Genomic DNA, 16,397 nt, shown 5'->3' with positions numbered 1-16,397 from the left:
TTTTTTTTTGAACTCTTAAAAGTGGAGAGGGGATTAGGAAACACAAGTCATCAAACTGGTCCTATATCCTCCCATGTCCCAAAAGTTGCTATTGTATTGTACACAACTATCAAAATCTTGATTTTTTTCTCTGAAAACTTTTTACTCACATTTTAAGACCCACTGTAAGGACAGCATAAAACTCTTGTATTAATTGCTGTAGCAGTTTAAAGACATTAGCTGAAGTTGCTACCACATTCAGGTCCAGCTTGTGTAGGGGAAGTTGTAGTCATCACTGTCTTAGTAAAATGACACTTCAACCTGTCCAGCAGCATTACTCTTGAAAATATACATGATACTAGGGGTGCTAAATTGATGGTTCTCATCTTTGATCTAATCACCCCCTTTTTTCAGTAGGACTGCACTAGGATGTTTAATCATTCAGACAAGGCATTTTCAAGGAGCAGGAAAAAAAATCTTGCTTTTTTGATAATAGTACTGCACCTGGCCTTGTGTAGAAATTTACTTTATGGGTGATGAAAGGCTGCTGCCTCCTTTTTTGAAAGCAATTGAAACTAAGACTTTGATTTTGGCCAATAGAGGGTGAATGATAAAATTGTTGCAGTTTGACAAAAAGTCAATCTCCTTATACCTTAATCAGGTCCTGGACAGAGCCCATGTGAACTTCCCCCTATGTAGGAATGAAGGGCTAGTGTATACATCACACCCACATACAAGGGCTATAGTCAACTCACATCTACACCAATGTTTTTATTTTTCATCATAAATAGATGTCAAAGGCTGGAGCTTAAGACAAAACACTGAGGGCCTACTATCCCCTAAGAAGCTTCTGTTTTATTCAATGTTTTGTACAGCCTAGTTTTAAGTTAAACCCTAACTTTGAACTAATAAATGTGACCCACACTTCTCTCACTTAAGATGAAGTTGTATTATGCCTCCTTCCCCCTTTCATTAAAGCTGGCAAGTTGGTTAAAATCTCTGAAAAAGAATTTATCTGAGTTAGTATACAATACTTAAAGCTAACAGCATTTTTTAGACCAATTCAAATTTCTGTACAAAACTCTGCTTCCTCTTGCAGAGGGTCAGGTAGCTACAATGGTTTTCTGTATCACAGAGAGCAACTTGAACTTTTATACAAAGTTACTCTATAATTAATGCAATTTTGTGAACATCCAACCCCCTTAAAATCTTCACCTGTTGCATGAGTAGGGAGAACCCCTGTTCAACTGACTTGAATTTCACTTTGCAACTTCAATTCTTTAAGAAACCTACAGATTAGATCAGTGGTTCTCAAACTTTTGTATTGATGACCCCTTTCACACAGAAAATTTGAGTGCAACCCCTGCTATAAATTTAAAACTTTAAAAAAAAATATAAATGCTGGAGGCAAAGCGGGGTTTGGGATGGAGGGCTCGCAACCCCCCATGTAATAACCTCATGACCCCAGTTTGAGAATCCCTGGATTAGATCATCATGTAGGAAGAAAGCCAAAATCCTTCCTTACAACACCAAGCAATTGCTCTGAATACAAGGAAAGGTTCAAATAAATGCCCACAAACTGAACCAAAACTTTGAAGTTGCAGTTCTATAATGAATCTTTTCAGGTTAACTTCCAGAAATCCTAAAGAGCTCTCTGTCATAGGGTCCCCTTCTGTTTTTCTTCAGTATCTTTGCTTTTTTTTAAAACAAACAACTGAAAGTAGCTCAAAAAAACTGGCTCATTTTTCACAGGAGCCCATCCGTAATTCCTAAATCTTTCACTCAAATTCAATTGTATGAAAAGCAAAAGGTATTTTTAAAATAAAGTAATTAACAAGGTAAAACAATAGTGCAACTTTTAAAATTGAGAGAGAGCTCATTTATCCACAGCACATCCCACGTCCTACTTGTGTAAGTAGATACATCTGTGACTACCCCCTGGGGGGTAACTTGGGCCAGGAAGTTACCTCATTTAAAAAACACTGAATTCTGAAATACCAATTTTAGGTGAGATTCTGTGTTTTTTTAACTTGTCTTATTGTCTGCGTCCAGGAGTTTCAGATGAAGTCAGAAACCACAATGTGTATCTGACTAGTCCTGAGTTGTCAGCCCATCTTTCAGTTTATGCTCTGCACTCAATCCCACCACTCTCACAGTACTGGATTTCAATTTGTCTTCGGTTAAGCGCTGAGCTGCCTGAGCATATTAGCCTGAAGCAGCAAAGAAGTTGGACAAAGATCAGAGGAGTCATGAAATGCTCCCGCACACCATCTGTCAATGAAATAAGCAGAGTAGTTAAACCTACATTTCCATGGTATTTTGGTGTTCAAAATCTGTTGCTTTTCTCAATGCAGACTCAATTCTTTTTTTCTTGACTGAATTCATGTCTATATAGCAGGAGAATGGTAACTTCCATGGACTATGTTAAGCGACAGCCACAGTTATAAATAAGTTGACAATTGAAGAAAGTATATCCTATTTTAAAATGTATTTGAATGGAAAAGCAATCAACCCATCCCTAGTTAAGGAGGAAGCTGAAATTTTCAGAAATAGCCCAATTTTCAACTTTATCTTCCTGACATTTCAGTTCTGAGAAGTTTTGGTTACACAAAATTAGAAATGCATAGTATTTTGATAATTTACATTAAGTTCACTTGTTTTTAACGATTTTGTAGGGTTCAAGTCCTAAATGGGTTGGCCTAGAAACTCCGCATAATTTTACTTGCTGAGATGTGCGTTAAGGTGGTTTTTTGTTTTTGTGGTGTTAGTGGGAAGATTTTAGCATATATAAAACAACTAGGGGTTCCTTAAAGCCGGCATATCAAAAGATGGGAATGCTGAGGAATGGGCTCTGAGGGGAGAAAATGGCGGCTCATCCATGCTACCAGGACAGGAACCTGTGAAGAACTGGGAAACTGAAGGATTATATATTGCTGAAAAACTTTATTTGCCTTAGTTTAAGCTATCTGTTGCCTTTTTTTGGCAACTAGGTTGTAGGAATGAATTTTTTCCTCCCTGAACATTAGGTTTGGGTGGAGAAATGCTCTGCAGAGTTGTGTGTACCTTAACATGGAAGGATTTATCATAAGGTCAGTTTTTTGGCCTTCCTCTCAACAGTGCCCTTCTGTTTTTTTAAGTCTACATAAACTGCTGAAATTTAGGATTGATGAAAAAAGCAAGCTCAGAAAACTCCTCCAAAACGCTTTGTGCTCTGCAGCATAGGAAGAAATATTACAGCCAGGACTTCACTGGTAACACCTTTTTAATAGGTCAAAGTAACTGTACAGTTCATTATATTCTTCCTGAGAATAATTTATAACCCCCATCAAACAAAAGGGAGCATGGTGGTTTTTATTTAACAGAACAGATGGTGTAACTGGAAAAAAAATCAAAGAAAACATTCACACTGCTCTGCTGTAACTCCTCCCAGGCAAGATAGACTCAAAGATGGGTTAGTTAACTACAGTGGGTTTAAAATATTCAACATGGCTTTAATCTTTCTGTATAAATTATATAAAAATGGGGAACACATATGGTTACAGAACTTCTCTTCTAAATGCGGCTCTGAGTTGCTCTGGTACAAAGCAGCTTTTTGCTTCCAAGGAAAATAACATTGCTACAAAAAACTGGCAAGTTATTCTGGTGAAAAGACATACAAGAGTTTTCAGTTGTGTTCTACGGCTAGTTTCCAAACAAATGTTTCACACATCCACATGAAAGTAAAAGGCAGAAAGATGAAGAGGGCTTTAGTTTCTTTTGAAATGACTGAAGTCTTGAAAATATAGCTTTTTTATTTTCTTTCTCTGTAAATCGTGATTAGCATATTGCGACGTAAGTGTTCTAATAAAAAATTCCAGTCTGGATAGCTTGCATACTGTGGGCAAGAATTCTCAGCCCTGAGGTTTCCCAGAATTCTTCACTTCACAATATTTTTCTCCAATCTGCAGCTCGGACAGTCCTGGCTCTGAGATTGTAAGCCCTTGGAAATTTTAGGTAACACACATCCTATGTGATGATGTAAAATGTAATTGTCTTCCCCAGTCACGATTCCCAAGGGCTTCTGTACAAACTTCATTCTGCGATAATGCCACATTTTGAATCCCAGACCATCTTGGCTTTATGGTAAAAACTTGGTTAAACTTTTATAATGAGAGAGAGAGAAAACCAACAGCTGTCAATCAGGTCTGATGAAGCAGGAGTCACTGGAAATCCAGGACTATGCAGGGTTAATCCTCACCGCTGGTGGAAGGCTAGATAACATCCTTACATGAGCAATATTCCTAAAAAGAACAACAAAAAATTCTTCCTCAGTGTTTAATGGGGTCTGGACTGACCAATCATTTTCAGTCTGGCTTGATCAATAACATCCAGCAAGTTTTTGGCATCCACAGCCAGAGCATGAGCAGCTGTGAGCATTTGCTTTTTGTATTCCTGCTGCAGGCTAGTCATGACGTATTGCTGTGCCAATTTCATCTTGTTAATCAGTTCAGCCAAGTCAGAGTTCAACAGCTTCTGTGCCATCTCAATCTGGAAAGATATAAGATTCAGTCAGGCCCTGCAGGCAGCATTTCAGAGGAGGCAAATAAATCTGGGGTATCACACTCACGATGGAATTCCTAACCGTGCAGTGTACTCCCCCTAAGGGAGTGCTCCTTCTTTGCTGGTGAAACCTATACTTTAGATACCATGTTGTGGCCTCCATCTCTGTAGCCAACACACTGGATGGGGCAGGGTAGTAGTAGTTGTGCGGACTCCAGCAGCTAATGGGCTTTGTCCACGACAAACTAGACCAAGAATTCGCTCTTCCAGGCCACTGAACAGCCATCTAGTGTTAATAACTAGAGGACACTATTCACCAGTGCTGAATTTGAACCTCTGTCCTAGACAGTGGTGCTGGAACAATTTTTATAGTGCTGGTGCTGAAGATGGAAACCATGTATTTGGGTCATTATTACTACTTCAAGCCATGAGCTGCGGCAGCACCCCTAGTTCCAGCACCTATGGTCACAGAGATCAGATTCCTAAATCTGTTTCCAGGTTCCTAAATCATCCCCTCTCAGGCCTTTTTCTTAAAATTATCTTAACACTGATTATCTAAGCAACAATAAAATACAATAAATACGAAGGTGTAAGCTACAGATATTTTAACAAACCACACAGCAGGTGAAGTAACCATTTGGAAGGGGAGAGTCACTCAGCATCTCTCATACTCTGAGAATCATATTCTTCTAGCATTCTCATTGATCCCTGTTCATTCAGATTTTGCAGGCACAGACACAATGACCTGGGAAAAAATTTAATCCTGACTTACTTGTGCTCTTGTAGAATGAGCCCTCACTCCATGAGGGGGAGGAATGTTAGCTTATAGCAGAGTAAGATACAGCGTGAGATCTATTTAGAGATTCTCTGAGAAGATATATCTTGACTTTGAACTCTTTCCGCTACAGCTATAAACAATCTGGGAGATTTTCTGATTGTTTTTGTCCTTTGCAGGCAAAAGGCTAAGGCTTGTCGCGTGTTGGGGGAATGACATCCACTTTCTTTTTCAGATGCATGTGGTTTTGGAAAAAAACACAGGTAAGTGAATTGACTGTTCGTGTGAAACTTTGAAACTACTTTGTGGATGAACTTAGGATGTAAATGCTATGACTTTGTTTCTATGGAATATGGTGTAAGGTGGATTGTCATCAGTACTCTGAGACACCTTCCTGGCTGAGGTGATGGCTACCAGGGACAGAACTTTCAAGGATAGAAGAGACATGGATTCTGCCTTTCTCCTGTGTCAGGAGATTGGAAAAGGACTGAATTTTGATCGGCGACTGAGAGGACATGTGTAGGGGACTCAGGAACTAGAACTGTCTGGGTAAGTTGGGGGGTGATGAGAATGACTCATTTAAGAAGGAGAGCATAATAGATTCATAGATATTAAGGTCCGAAGGGATCATTATTATCATCTAGTCCGATCTCCTGCACAACGCAGGCCACAGAATCTCACCCACCCACTCCTACGAAAAACCTCTCACCTATGTCTGAGCTACTGAAGTCCTCAAATCATGGTTTAAAGACTTCAAGGAGCAGAGAATCCTCCAGCAAGTGACCCGTGCCCCATGCTACAGAGGAAGGCGAAAAACCTCCAGGGCCTCTTCAATCTGCCCTGGAGGAAAATTCCTTCCCAACCCCAAATATGGCAATCAGCTAAACCCTGAGCATATGGGCAAGATTCACCAGCCAGATACCCAGGAAAGAATTTTCTGTAGTAACTCAGATCCCACCCCACCTAACATCCTATCATAGGCCATTGGGCCTATTTACCATGAATATTTAAAGATCAATTAATTGCCAAAATCATGTTATCCCATCATACCATCTCCTCCATAAATTTATCGAGTCTAATCTTAAAGCCAGATAGGTCTTTTGCCCCCACTGCTTCCCTTGGAAGGCTATTCCAAAACGTCACTCCTCTGATGGTTAGAAACCTTCATCTAATTTCAAGTCTATACTTCCCGATGACCAGTTTATAGCCATTTGTTCTTGTGTCCACATTGGTACTGAGCTTAAATAATTCCTCTCCCTCCATGGTATTTATCCCTCTGATATATTTATAGAGAGCAATCATATCTCCCCTCAACCTTCTTTTGGTTAGGCTAAACAAGCCAAGCTCCTTGAGTCTCCTTTCATAAGACAGGTTTTCCATTCCTCAGATCATCCTAGTAGCCCTTCTCTGTACCTGTTCCAGTTTGAATTCATCCTTCTTAAACATGGGAGACCAGAACTGCACACAGTATTCCAGGTAAGGTCTCACCAGTGCCTTGTATAACGGAACTAACACCTCCTTATCTCTACTGGAAATACCTCGCCTGATGCATCCCAAGACTGCATTAGCTTTTTTCACAGCCATATCACATTGGCGGCTCATAGTCATCCTATGATCAACCAATACTCCAAGGTCGTCCTCCTCCTCCGTTACTTCTAATTGATGCGTCCCCAGCTTATAACTAAAATTCTTGTTATTAATCCCTAAATGCATAACCTTACACTTCTCACTATTAAATTTCATCCTATTACTATTACGCCAGTTTACAAGGTCATCCAAATCTTCCTGTATGATATTCCAGTCTCTCTCTAAATTGGCAATACTTCCCATCTTTGTATCATCCGCAAACTTTATTAGCACACTCCCACTTTTTGTGCCGAGGTCAGCAATAAAAAGATTAAATAAGATTGGTCCCAAAACTGATCCCTGAGGAATCCACTAGTAACCTCCCTCCAGCCTGACAGTTCACCTTTCAGTAGGACCCGCTGTAGTCTCCCTGTTAACCAATTCCTTATCCACCTTTCAATTTTCATATTGATCCCCATCTTTTCCAATTTAGCTAATAATTCCCCGTGTGGAACCATATCAAATGCCTTACTGAAATCGACGTAAATTAGATCAACTGCGTTTCCTCTGTCTAAAAAATCTGTTACCTTCTCAACGAAGGAGATCAGGTTGGTTTGGCACGATATACCCTTTGTAAAATCATGTTGTATTTTGTCCCAATTACCATTGACCTCAATGTCCTTAACTACTTTCTCCTTCAAAATTTTTTCCAAGACCTTGCATACTACAGATGTCAAACTAACAGGCCTGTAGTTACCCGGATCACTTTTTTTTCCTTTCTTAAAAATAGGAACTATGTTAGCAATTCTCCAATCATATGGTACAACCCCTGAGTTTACAGATTCATTAAAAATTCTTGCTAATGGGCTTGCAATTTCATGTGCCAATTCCTTTAATATTCTTGGATGAAGATTATCTGGGCCCCGCGATTTAGTCCCATTAAGCTGTTCGAGTTTTGCTTCTACCTCAGATATGGTAATATCTACCTCCATATCCTCATTCCCATTTGTCATGCTACCATTATCCCTAAGATCCTCTTTAGCCTTATTAAAGACTGAGGCAAAGTATTTGTTTAGATATTGGGCCATGCCTAGATTATCCTTGACCTCCATTCCATCCTCAGTGTTTAGCGGTCCCACTTCTTCTTTCTTTGTTTTCTTCTTATTTTTATGGCTATAGAACCTTTTACTATTGGTTTTAATTCCCTTTGCAAGGTCCAACTCTACTTGACTTTTAGCTTTTCTCACTTTATCCCTACATGTTCTGACCTCAATAAGGTAGTTTTCCTTGCTGATCCCTCCCATCTTCCACTCCCTGTACGCTTTCTGGTTTTTCTTAATCACCTCTCTGAGATGCTTGCTCATCCAGCTTGGTCTACAACTCCTATGAATTTTTTCCCCTTTCTTGGGATGCAGGCTTCCGAGAGTGAAGACCTAGGGCTCTTTTGGAGCAGTATACGTTGCATTTTCTGTTTGTTTGAGAGGCGAACAGGTCCCTTGTATTAGTTCCCCTAGAGGAAAAATACTGTCCGCCATGGAGTTGTGTCACACCCACATGTGATCGATAGTGAAGTGTCTGCTGAGGGAGTCAACTAGCACATTCTGATCCCCTGGAAGGTAATTTGCAGACACAGTGATTTGATTGTTGATGCACCAATTCCATAGGGTGACACTGAGTTGATCTTTACATCAAGCCAGGGAGCTCCTCACTTGTAGAGGAACTGTCACCTGCCTGTCCAAGGTGTGTCTGACTGAAGAATAGGTTGTTCTGAGCCAACCTTGAATGCAGCGAAGGCATAGCGTTGTGTGGTCGGTCATCTAAGTGCAAGCTGCCGTGTGTCCCAGAAGCTGAAGACCGTTCCTTATAGCAGTCCAAGGACTCCCCTGAATTGTCCATACCAATCTGACAAAGTTACGAACATATCTAAGAGACGGAAGACCCTCAGTCAATGATTCTAAAGAAGCCCCTATAAACTGAATCTTCTTTAGGGGGTTAACATGGATTTCCTTATATTGAGCTGAAGACCCGACTCTTGGAAAAGAGCAAGGGCTGTCTGGGTAGAAGACAGAACTGCTTTGTAAGAATGGCCCTTGAGTAGCCAGTCGTCAAGGTACAGGAAGACTAGGATGTCCTCCTGTTGGAGGTAAGCAGCCGCTATTGCCAGGGCTTTGGAGAACAACCTTGGGGCACAGGATAAACTGAAATGAAATACTCTGTATTGGAAATGATCCTGACCTACAGTGAATTGTAGATATTTCCTGTGGGAAGGGCGCGTATCGTTATATGGAAATAGGCATCTAGTAGGTCGAGGGCCGAAAACCAATCCCCCTTCTCCAGTGAAGGAAATATAGCTGCCAGAGTCACCATACTGAACTTCTGAGGCTTTACAAACTTGTTTGGATGTCTTAGATTTAAGATCAGCTTCCACCCTTCATCCTTCTTTGGTCTGAGGAAATACTTCAAGTAAAACCTCTTGACCCTGTGAGGGGAAGGGACTGGCTCTATTGCTACTAACAGAAGAAGACAGTTCATCTCCTGTCTTAATATAAACCCCATGAGGAATTGAAGAGAGGCAGTGCTGTAAAATGGACAGTATAGCTTGATGTTATGACTTCTGTGACCCACTTATCTGTAGTAGCCCATCACCAGGAATGCTGGAAATAGGAAATGTGGTCCCTAAAGGGAGCGTGATGGGCAAATTGGTGCAGCTGTAAAACCAGACGCATCTGAACCCTCGACTGGCCCATCAAAATTGCTGCTTCGAACATTGTTGTGTGGTTGTGGAGGGTCGGTGGGCACCCCTCTTTCTCTGAAACTTATGTATTTTCCTGTGGGGTTTGGTGGATCTATGGAATCCAGAGAACTGAGCAGGATGCAGCCTCTGGGCAGTTCGTGACCTAAATGGTCCCATATTTGTAGGTGTATATGCGCCCAAGGAACGTAAAGTGGCTCTAGCGTCCTTCAGTGTATGGAAGGACTCATCTGTGGTCTCCAAGAAAAGCTTATGACCAATGAAGGGGAAGTCTTCAATGGTGTTCTGTACTTCTTCCTGAAATCCCAAAAGCTGGAGCCATGATGGCCTGTGCATAACTACTGTTGTGGAGATGGATCTGGCAGCAGTGTCCAAAACATCCAGGGATGCTTGAAGAAAGGTCCTGGCCAATAATTGGCCATCTGAAATGAAGGACTGGAATTGCTCTCTATGTGCCTATGTCAGGTGTTCAATAAAGACCATCAATCTATTCTAGTCTGTGAAACTGTATTTGGCATCTGATAGTTTGCAATCCTGAATTGCAGGGTTGCTGATGAACAGGACTTCCGTCCAAATAAATCCAGTCTCTTTTGGTCCTTGTCATGTGGAGCAGACCTGGAGAAGCGTTGCCTGCCCTGCTTGTTTACTGCATCCACTACTAGAGAGTTAGGTGGAGGGTGGGAGAATAAGAAATCAGAGTCCTTAGGGGGAACATAATACTTATCTGCCCTTTTACACGTTGGTGGAATAGTAGCAGTTGTTTGCTACACAGCCTTTGCTGGATCCAAAAGAGCTCTGCTGATGGGTAATGCCGCCCTGGAGTGTGCTCCTGATTGTGGGATATCCAACAGCTTGAGTCGTGAATCCCTGACCTCTTCGAGTGGAATTTGAAGAATGTCAACTATCCTCTTTATAAGATCTTGAACTTGCTGAAAATCACCAGCCATGGAAGGTGGTGTAGGCACAACAGCTTCATCTGGAGACAAGGATGAGATCGGCATTTGATAGGTGGCCTCTTTATCCACCCTGGCCTCCTGTTCCTCAAATGTCTCCTCCTGTGTGGTTGGGGAGGAGAAGACTGAGCAACCCTAGTCTCCCTTTGAGACAGTACTGGTGGTCTGGAGAATTGTTGTTGGTAAGAAGTCCAGGGATCCCAGTATCGCCACCAGAGAGGGAGCCCATACAGGAGTGGGGGTGGCATGCAGAGTTGGTTCCATCACCTTTGATGGCAGTTGCGATCTTCCCTGTGACTGTCAAAGAATGAGTTCTTGACAGGATATGTTGGGGAACACTAGACTGAAAGAAGAGACCAACTGGAAGTCCCCTAAATGCTCCTCAACATCGTTCAGTGGAGGAGCCCACGTAGAAAGGGGTGGAGAGTCCTGCAGTTCTGAGGGATGGTATCAGTCTTGAGACTGTGGTCTTGGTACCAAAAGATGCTCGATACCCATGTGGAGTGGGGATTCTGGCACATCCATTATGGACAGGTCTCTCACATATCTACACTCTTGCAGTATTGAGTAGGGACTTGGTACTGAGATGGTAGCCAAAGATGATGGTACCATGAATGGCAGGTGTACTGATGTAGGTGTCAATGGAGTTTGGCAGTGTTGCTTGCTCAGTACCGATGGTGCTGAATGGACAGGTGCCAACAGTGGGACTGAGTCTGACAGTACCAGATCACGGTGCTTATGCTTGCCCTCCTTGTCCCTGGATAGAGGGTACAGAAGCCCTTTTGGAGCCATGTCTGTCTCTCAAGCTCCAGGGCTTTCCAGCTCTGCTGGCCTCAGAGGAGGAGTTCTTCAAGTCAACAGTACCAAGTCGAGAGGTCGAAGCTTTGAAGGCTATAGATTTTACATGGGATTTGGGCTTTTTTGGAGTAGGCTCCTTCAGATGAGAGTCCATACGTCTCTTTTTGGAAGCCCTCTAAGAAGCCCCCAATGACCTCCTGTTCTTAGGAGAAGCCTGTGCCAAGGTCACTGGATCTGTGCAGAGACAGATGTACATGGGGCAGGTCCCCTAACCTGATTCAGATGCTGATCAAAGTGAGTGCTCCATCAACAACAATCTGAGCTTAATCTCTCTGTTCTTCCTTGTCCTTGACTTGAGAGCTGGCAGAAATTGCACTTTTGGGAGACATGGGACTCCCCCAATCAACCATAGCTCACAGATATGGCCTCTCGGCATGAGAGGGACCGTCTGAAGCCTAGCAACCCAGTCATTCCCTGCCAAGATGACAAGGCTCTCCAAGGAAAAAAGAGAGGAGAAGAAAAAACAAAGTATCCTCTCACTACTAACACTTACTAAGTAATTATAACTACTATTAACAACCATACTAACAAAACTTAACAAACATCTATAAGAAGAATATGAAATAGTCGAGGCACGCTCAAGGTGAGCACGTTCGAGCTCTGTCTCAGGCCAAGGCAGCAGAGACAGAGCTGAGGGTGGTTTGCCCACACATCCCTATGTAGCCTTGGTGTCCTGCACGAGGAGGCATAGGGCACAAGTGTAGGCCAAACAGGCACTGTTAGCAGAAAAATTTCCAATTTAGGGCTCAAGGCACATGTGCATCTGAAATGGAGCACTCATGAGAACACTACTTGAAGAAGAAATGTGTCGGTATGTGAATAAATTAAAAGGATCTAGTATTTTAATATTTATAAAAGCTCATGATACAATACATGTCCCGATAATTATCCTAGTTGAAAATGACTTGACACTTAATGTACTGAATCGTATATGAGCAAATCCTTACATACCTCTCGGTGAGTGCTTGCAGGGAGCACTGGAATGGTCTCATCTACTGTTGCCAGTAAAGTTCGTAGTGCCAAACCAACTTCCTAATAAATTTAAAAAAAAAATAAAAAAATCAAAGTGACATTATAACAGGACAGAGTGCAGCACAACAATGTACCAGTACTTTCCGATTCGATTATGCCCTTTCAGCACTATTTTATTTCTTTCATCTGAGGTATGTCATTTATGCCCATGGATACAATTACATCTCTTAACCAAACACCTATTACATCTTTAAAAATTATTGTGGATGTCAAAGGATTTCGGTTGAGAATTTCAAAAGCTCTCAGTATTGGCCTAACTGCTTTGACCACTGACCAAAATGAGAGCAGAGCAATGCTGCTAAGCAGTTTTGAAAATTCCACCCTGAATTTTTTGCTTTCATAAAATGGAAAAATGGCTTAACCAGAGAAAACACATATACACAGCAAACTGACAGTGGCTGAAGTTTGTCAAAAGGTCGATTTAAAAAAAAATCCACATTTCTTTGTAAAAAGTAAAGAAATTGCTGCAGACCACATTCAATTCTTCATGATCATAGACAGTCTTGCGTCGACTACTGATGGTAATGATTTTTCAATATCCTTCAAAGCACCCCTGTCCTGACAATGAAAATAATACATGCACAGACTCAGACAGGTGTGTTTCTGCTCACAAGCTTTCCAGTGTTACGCAGTTCTATTTTATGCGCTGACAACTACGGTGCCAGTCAGGACAGAAATAAAAGAATGATTGAAGAAAATGGCATCTTCTTACCTTCACCATGGGCACATACTCCTCTGGAGGGGCAGGCTGGATTTTACTGGACATTTCTATTACAGCTTTCACCAGTCCAGTTACATTCTCATACACCTTGTCATTTGAACGATCCAAGTTGGCAGTGGGGGGAGGGCTGATTTCCTGTGGCTGAAGCTAAGAGCAAAAAAAGATGCTGTTTTTCCTCTCTTTCCCCAAGAGATGGTGCTAGATTACTTCACAAAGTCAACAGAACTCCAGGATGTAGTTTGCTGATTTAAGAAAGATTCTTCCCTCCACACCCCCTGAAAATGTACCCAAGGTTCTTTTTGATTAAGCATTGCTGTCAAATCTGAAGGTATTTAAGTCTAATTATTTTTCGACTGAGTTTGGTTAGTGAAATGAAGTTGAAGGAATTTTACACCATGAATTCTTTGAAGAGCTCCCCTTATGACTTGCTAAACAGAACAAGCAGCATTGAGAGAATCTGGGAATGAGAAGTACCGAAAAATATTTACAGCATGTTTAAAATTCCTTAGAGGTTCTCAACTGCAGAGATTGTTCCCTCTGAAATTTTGCAAGAATTCACCTTCAAGGCAGGAATGAATTTCATGGTGCAAGTTTTAGGGAGCAAATTGTTCAACCTGACCACTTGGTTTTCAGACCCCTCATTTTCTCAGCAAAAACTTAGATCATATTTATTTTGATATAGGAACTGGTAATTCACACATTTACCTGCATGGTCAAAAATACAGTTTTTCCTGAAAGATAAAGAACTTGATTCTTCACTGCCTTGCACCTCATGAAGTCATTTACACCTGTGCAAATAGATGGGGCACACTGCCAAATCATAATTCTTTGCTTTACACCCACTTTTTACTTAGTCTGCCTGGGTGCAAATAATAACACAAAGCTCAAGACAATGGAGTATCAGAGCCCAAATTTTCAGACAACTGTTTTGATCCCTATGTCAATGATAAGTTGTTAGCAACATATGCAGCAGCAAAAAGAAAGAGTACTACTGCAGTGTATATTACCAAACATTTTGTTAGTGGAATCCACATGGAACATTAAGGAAAATGAAAATTTATTTATTTTACATGCTCAGGATTAAAGCACTGCCAATGCAGCTAAGACTCAACCATTTTAAATATTTTCTCTCTGGTAGATCAGAGAAATACCAGGCTATATCCTGCAATCCTTAACTCAAGCAAAACTCCCATAGATCCCCAGCTAGGCTAAAGCAGAATCTAAGCAAGACTGAGGTGATCCTGATAGGAAGAGGAACAGACTTCGAAATACTTGGCTCCTCTGTAAAAACCCCCCACTCTCAACAGCATCTGCCCTTAGATTGTAAAGCTAGTCCACAACCTTGAAGTTTTTTTTAGATACCTCAATGGTACTGGATGACCAGTGCCATTTTGTAGCAAAAAACGTCCACTTCCATCTGCAACTGAGTAGTATTCTGCTCTGTTGGACAGAGACCTGGTCACAGGGATCCAAGCATTTGAGCCTTCCAGGTTTGATTATGACAACCCACTATATCTAGGAATGAAGCCACAGACCCTGGAAAAGCTCTAACTGGTATAAAACAGAGCACTCCATCAAGTGTATCAACACAGCTCATTGTGGACACATTACCCCAGAGCTCTGCTCTCTACACAGGCTCTCCAGGGAATAGAGTCTAGTTCAATGGTTCTATCCTGTTATTCAAAGCCCTCCATGAAACTGACCCCAGCTACCTAGATTGCCACTCCTTCTGTAACCATGGCAGCTTGATTCCACAGGAAGCACGAGGCTCATGACAGTAGGAGGAGGACCACCGTTCATAGGAGCTGGGTTCACACTAGGGACCTTAGTCCCTGAAAAGAAAAACGACTATGGCCCTCACCACTTCCAAAGTAAAATGCAAAACTCATTTCCTTGCTTAGCTTTCCCTCAATAAATTCTCATGCCCATTCACACACAAATGTAAAAAAGCAAACAAAAAGCTATTTAAGCTTAAGTCTACAGAGTGGAAAGAAAAAAAAACGAAACCCTAATTTGTATTTTTAAATACCTGGGAAGCACTCACATACTACAGTGATGAGGCCATAGAAATGCCTAGGCACTTTGCCTGAGTAAGGAATCCAGGATTTAGCACAGAGTAATCCAGTTTTGTTGCATTCCGCTACATAGGTGCTGATAGAAAATACAAGGATAAAGCATCCATCTCTTACATTGACGGGAAAATGAATATTGTTATTGGTTATGCTGGTGGTGCAAGGTTGTGTGAATTCTAATACATTTCAGTGACACTGTAGTAGAAATTAAACACTTAAATCATCTCTATTGTCAAGTCACATGCAAAGCCATTTGTGAATAGCACGCACACGCCACGAACACATACACTCTGTGCTTACCCTCCATGGCTATTGTTGAGCAGAATATGTGGGAAGGTTAAAGAAATTTACCAAAGGAAGGGAAAAAAAGAAAAACAATATTAATAAAATGCAGCAGGAAAAACCCCAACAAAACAAGTGCAGTAACTAGAGATCAGTTAAAAAAAAGCCTGCAACAAAAATGCATTCATAACAATTTTGGCTGGCTCATGTTAGCTATTGGTCCATTTGTTATGGAAGCATAATGTCTGAGCAATCTTCTTAGCACCCCAGCACAGGAAATGAAGTTATTTGCCATGCACTCATGCTTACATTTTACAAAATAAATGAGGAAGAGGACATGCAAAGCTTGACAGGAACAAACCAATCTGGCAAATAGCAAAGTGGTAAATGGAGTTAGGGGTCTTTTTCATAGTAGGAAAGCGTACCAGGTTAAGTGCTGGTATTTTTTAACACGGCTAATAATCCATTGCTTGATAGCTCAGGCAGAGGTTGCATAATTCTTGCTTGAAGATTTGTTTTTGAAGTCCTCATAGTGGGAAATATTTAGTCATCTAACTGTACTGCTCTTGTTCATGAAGATTCTTGGTTAAGACTGTGGTTATAAACTACTGAGAGACCATTTTGGACTGCTTACACACAACCCATTTGATTCCTTTGGCTGGGTCTTGGAATCACAGAATAAGGGTATCTGTAATTCTTGATACTTAATTTTTTTCTCTTTGCTGTTTCTATAGCCAACACCAACACTGTTCCACCGCAAACTAAACAGCCAGGGTTATCTTCACATGGTTGGCTGACTTCCCCTGAACAAGTAACTGTATACTGTACATTTTTTTGATGCCTCTCTCTCCACAGGCTCCAGGGATTA

General features: G+C 41.3%; 1 protein-coding gene across 13 annotated transcripts in view; it reads right to left on the bottom strand.

Moving 5' to 3' along the window:
- Positions 1-3,243: 3,243 nt before the first annotated feature.
- Positions 3,244-16,397, bottom strand: part of PTK2 (protein tyrosine kinase 2) — a 375,599-nt gene continuing 362,445 nt past the window's right edge. For 11 of the 13 annotated variants that reach the window (XM_074943797.1, XM_074943800.1, XM_074943801.1 and 8 more), the window contains 3 exons: positions 13,167-13,322; positions 12,374-12,454; positions 3,247-4,506 (listed from right to left, as the gene is read on the bottom strand). In XM_074943797.1, the coding sequence (XP_074799898.1) occupies positions 4,294-4,506; positions 12,374-12,454; positions 13,167-13,322 (450 nt within the window). In that variant the 3' untranslated portion in view covers positions 3,247-4,293. Of the gene's footprint in view, positions 4,507-12,373; positions 12,455-13,166; positions 13,323-16,397 lie in introns of all 13 variants that reach the window. The other 2 variants (XM_074943796.1, XM_074943794.1) reach the window with 2 other exon arrangements.

This window comes from Natator depressus, chromosome 2 (assembly GCF_965152275.1).
Source record: "Natator depressus isolate rNatDep1 chromosome 2, rNatDep2.hap1, whole genome shotgun sequence".
NCBI lineage: Eukaryota > Metazoa > Chordata > Testudines > Cheloniidae > Natator > Natator depressus.
Note: the sequence above shows the minus strand (reverse complement) of the source record. Positions and strands in the feature narration are given on the sequence as shown.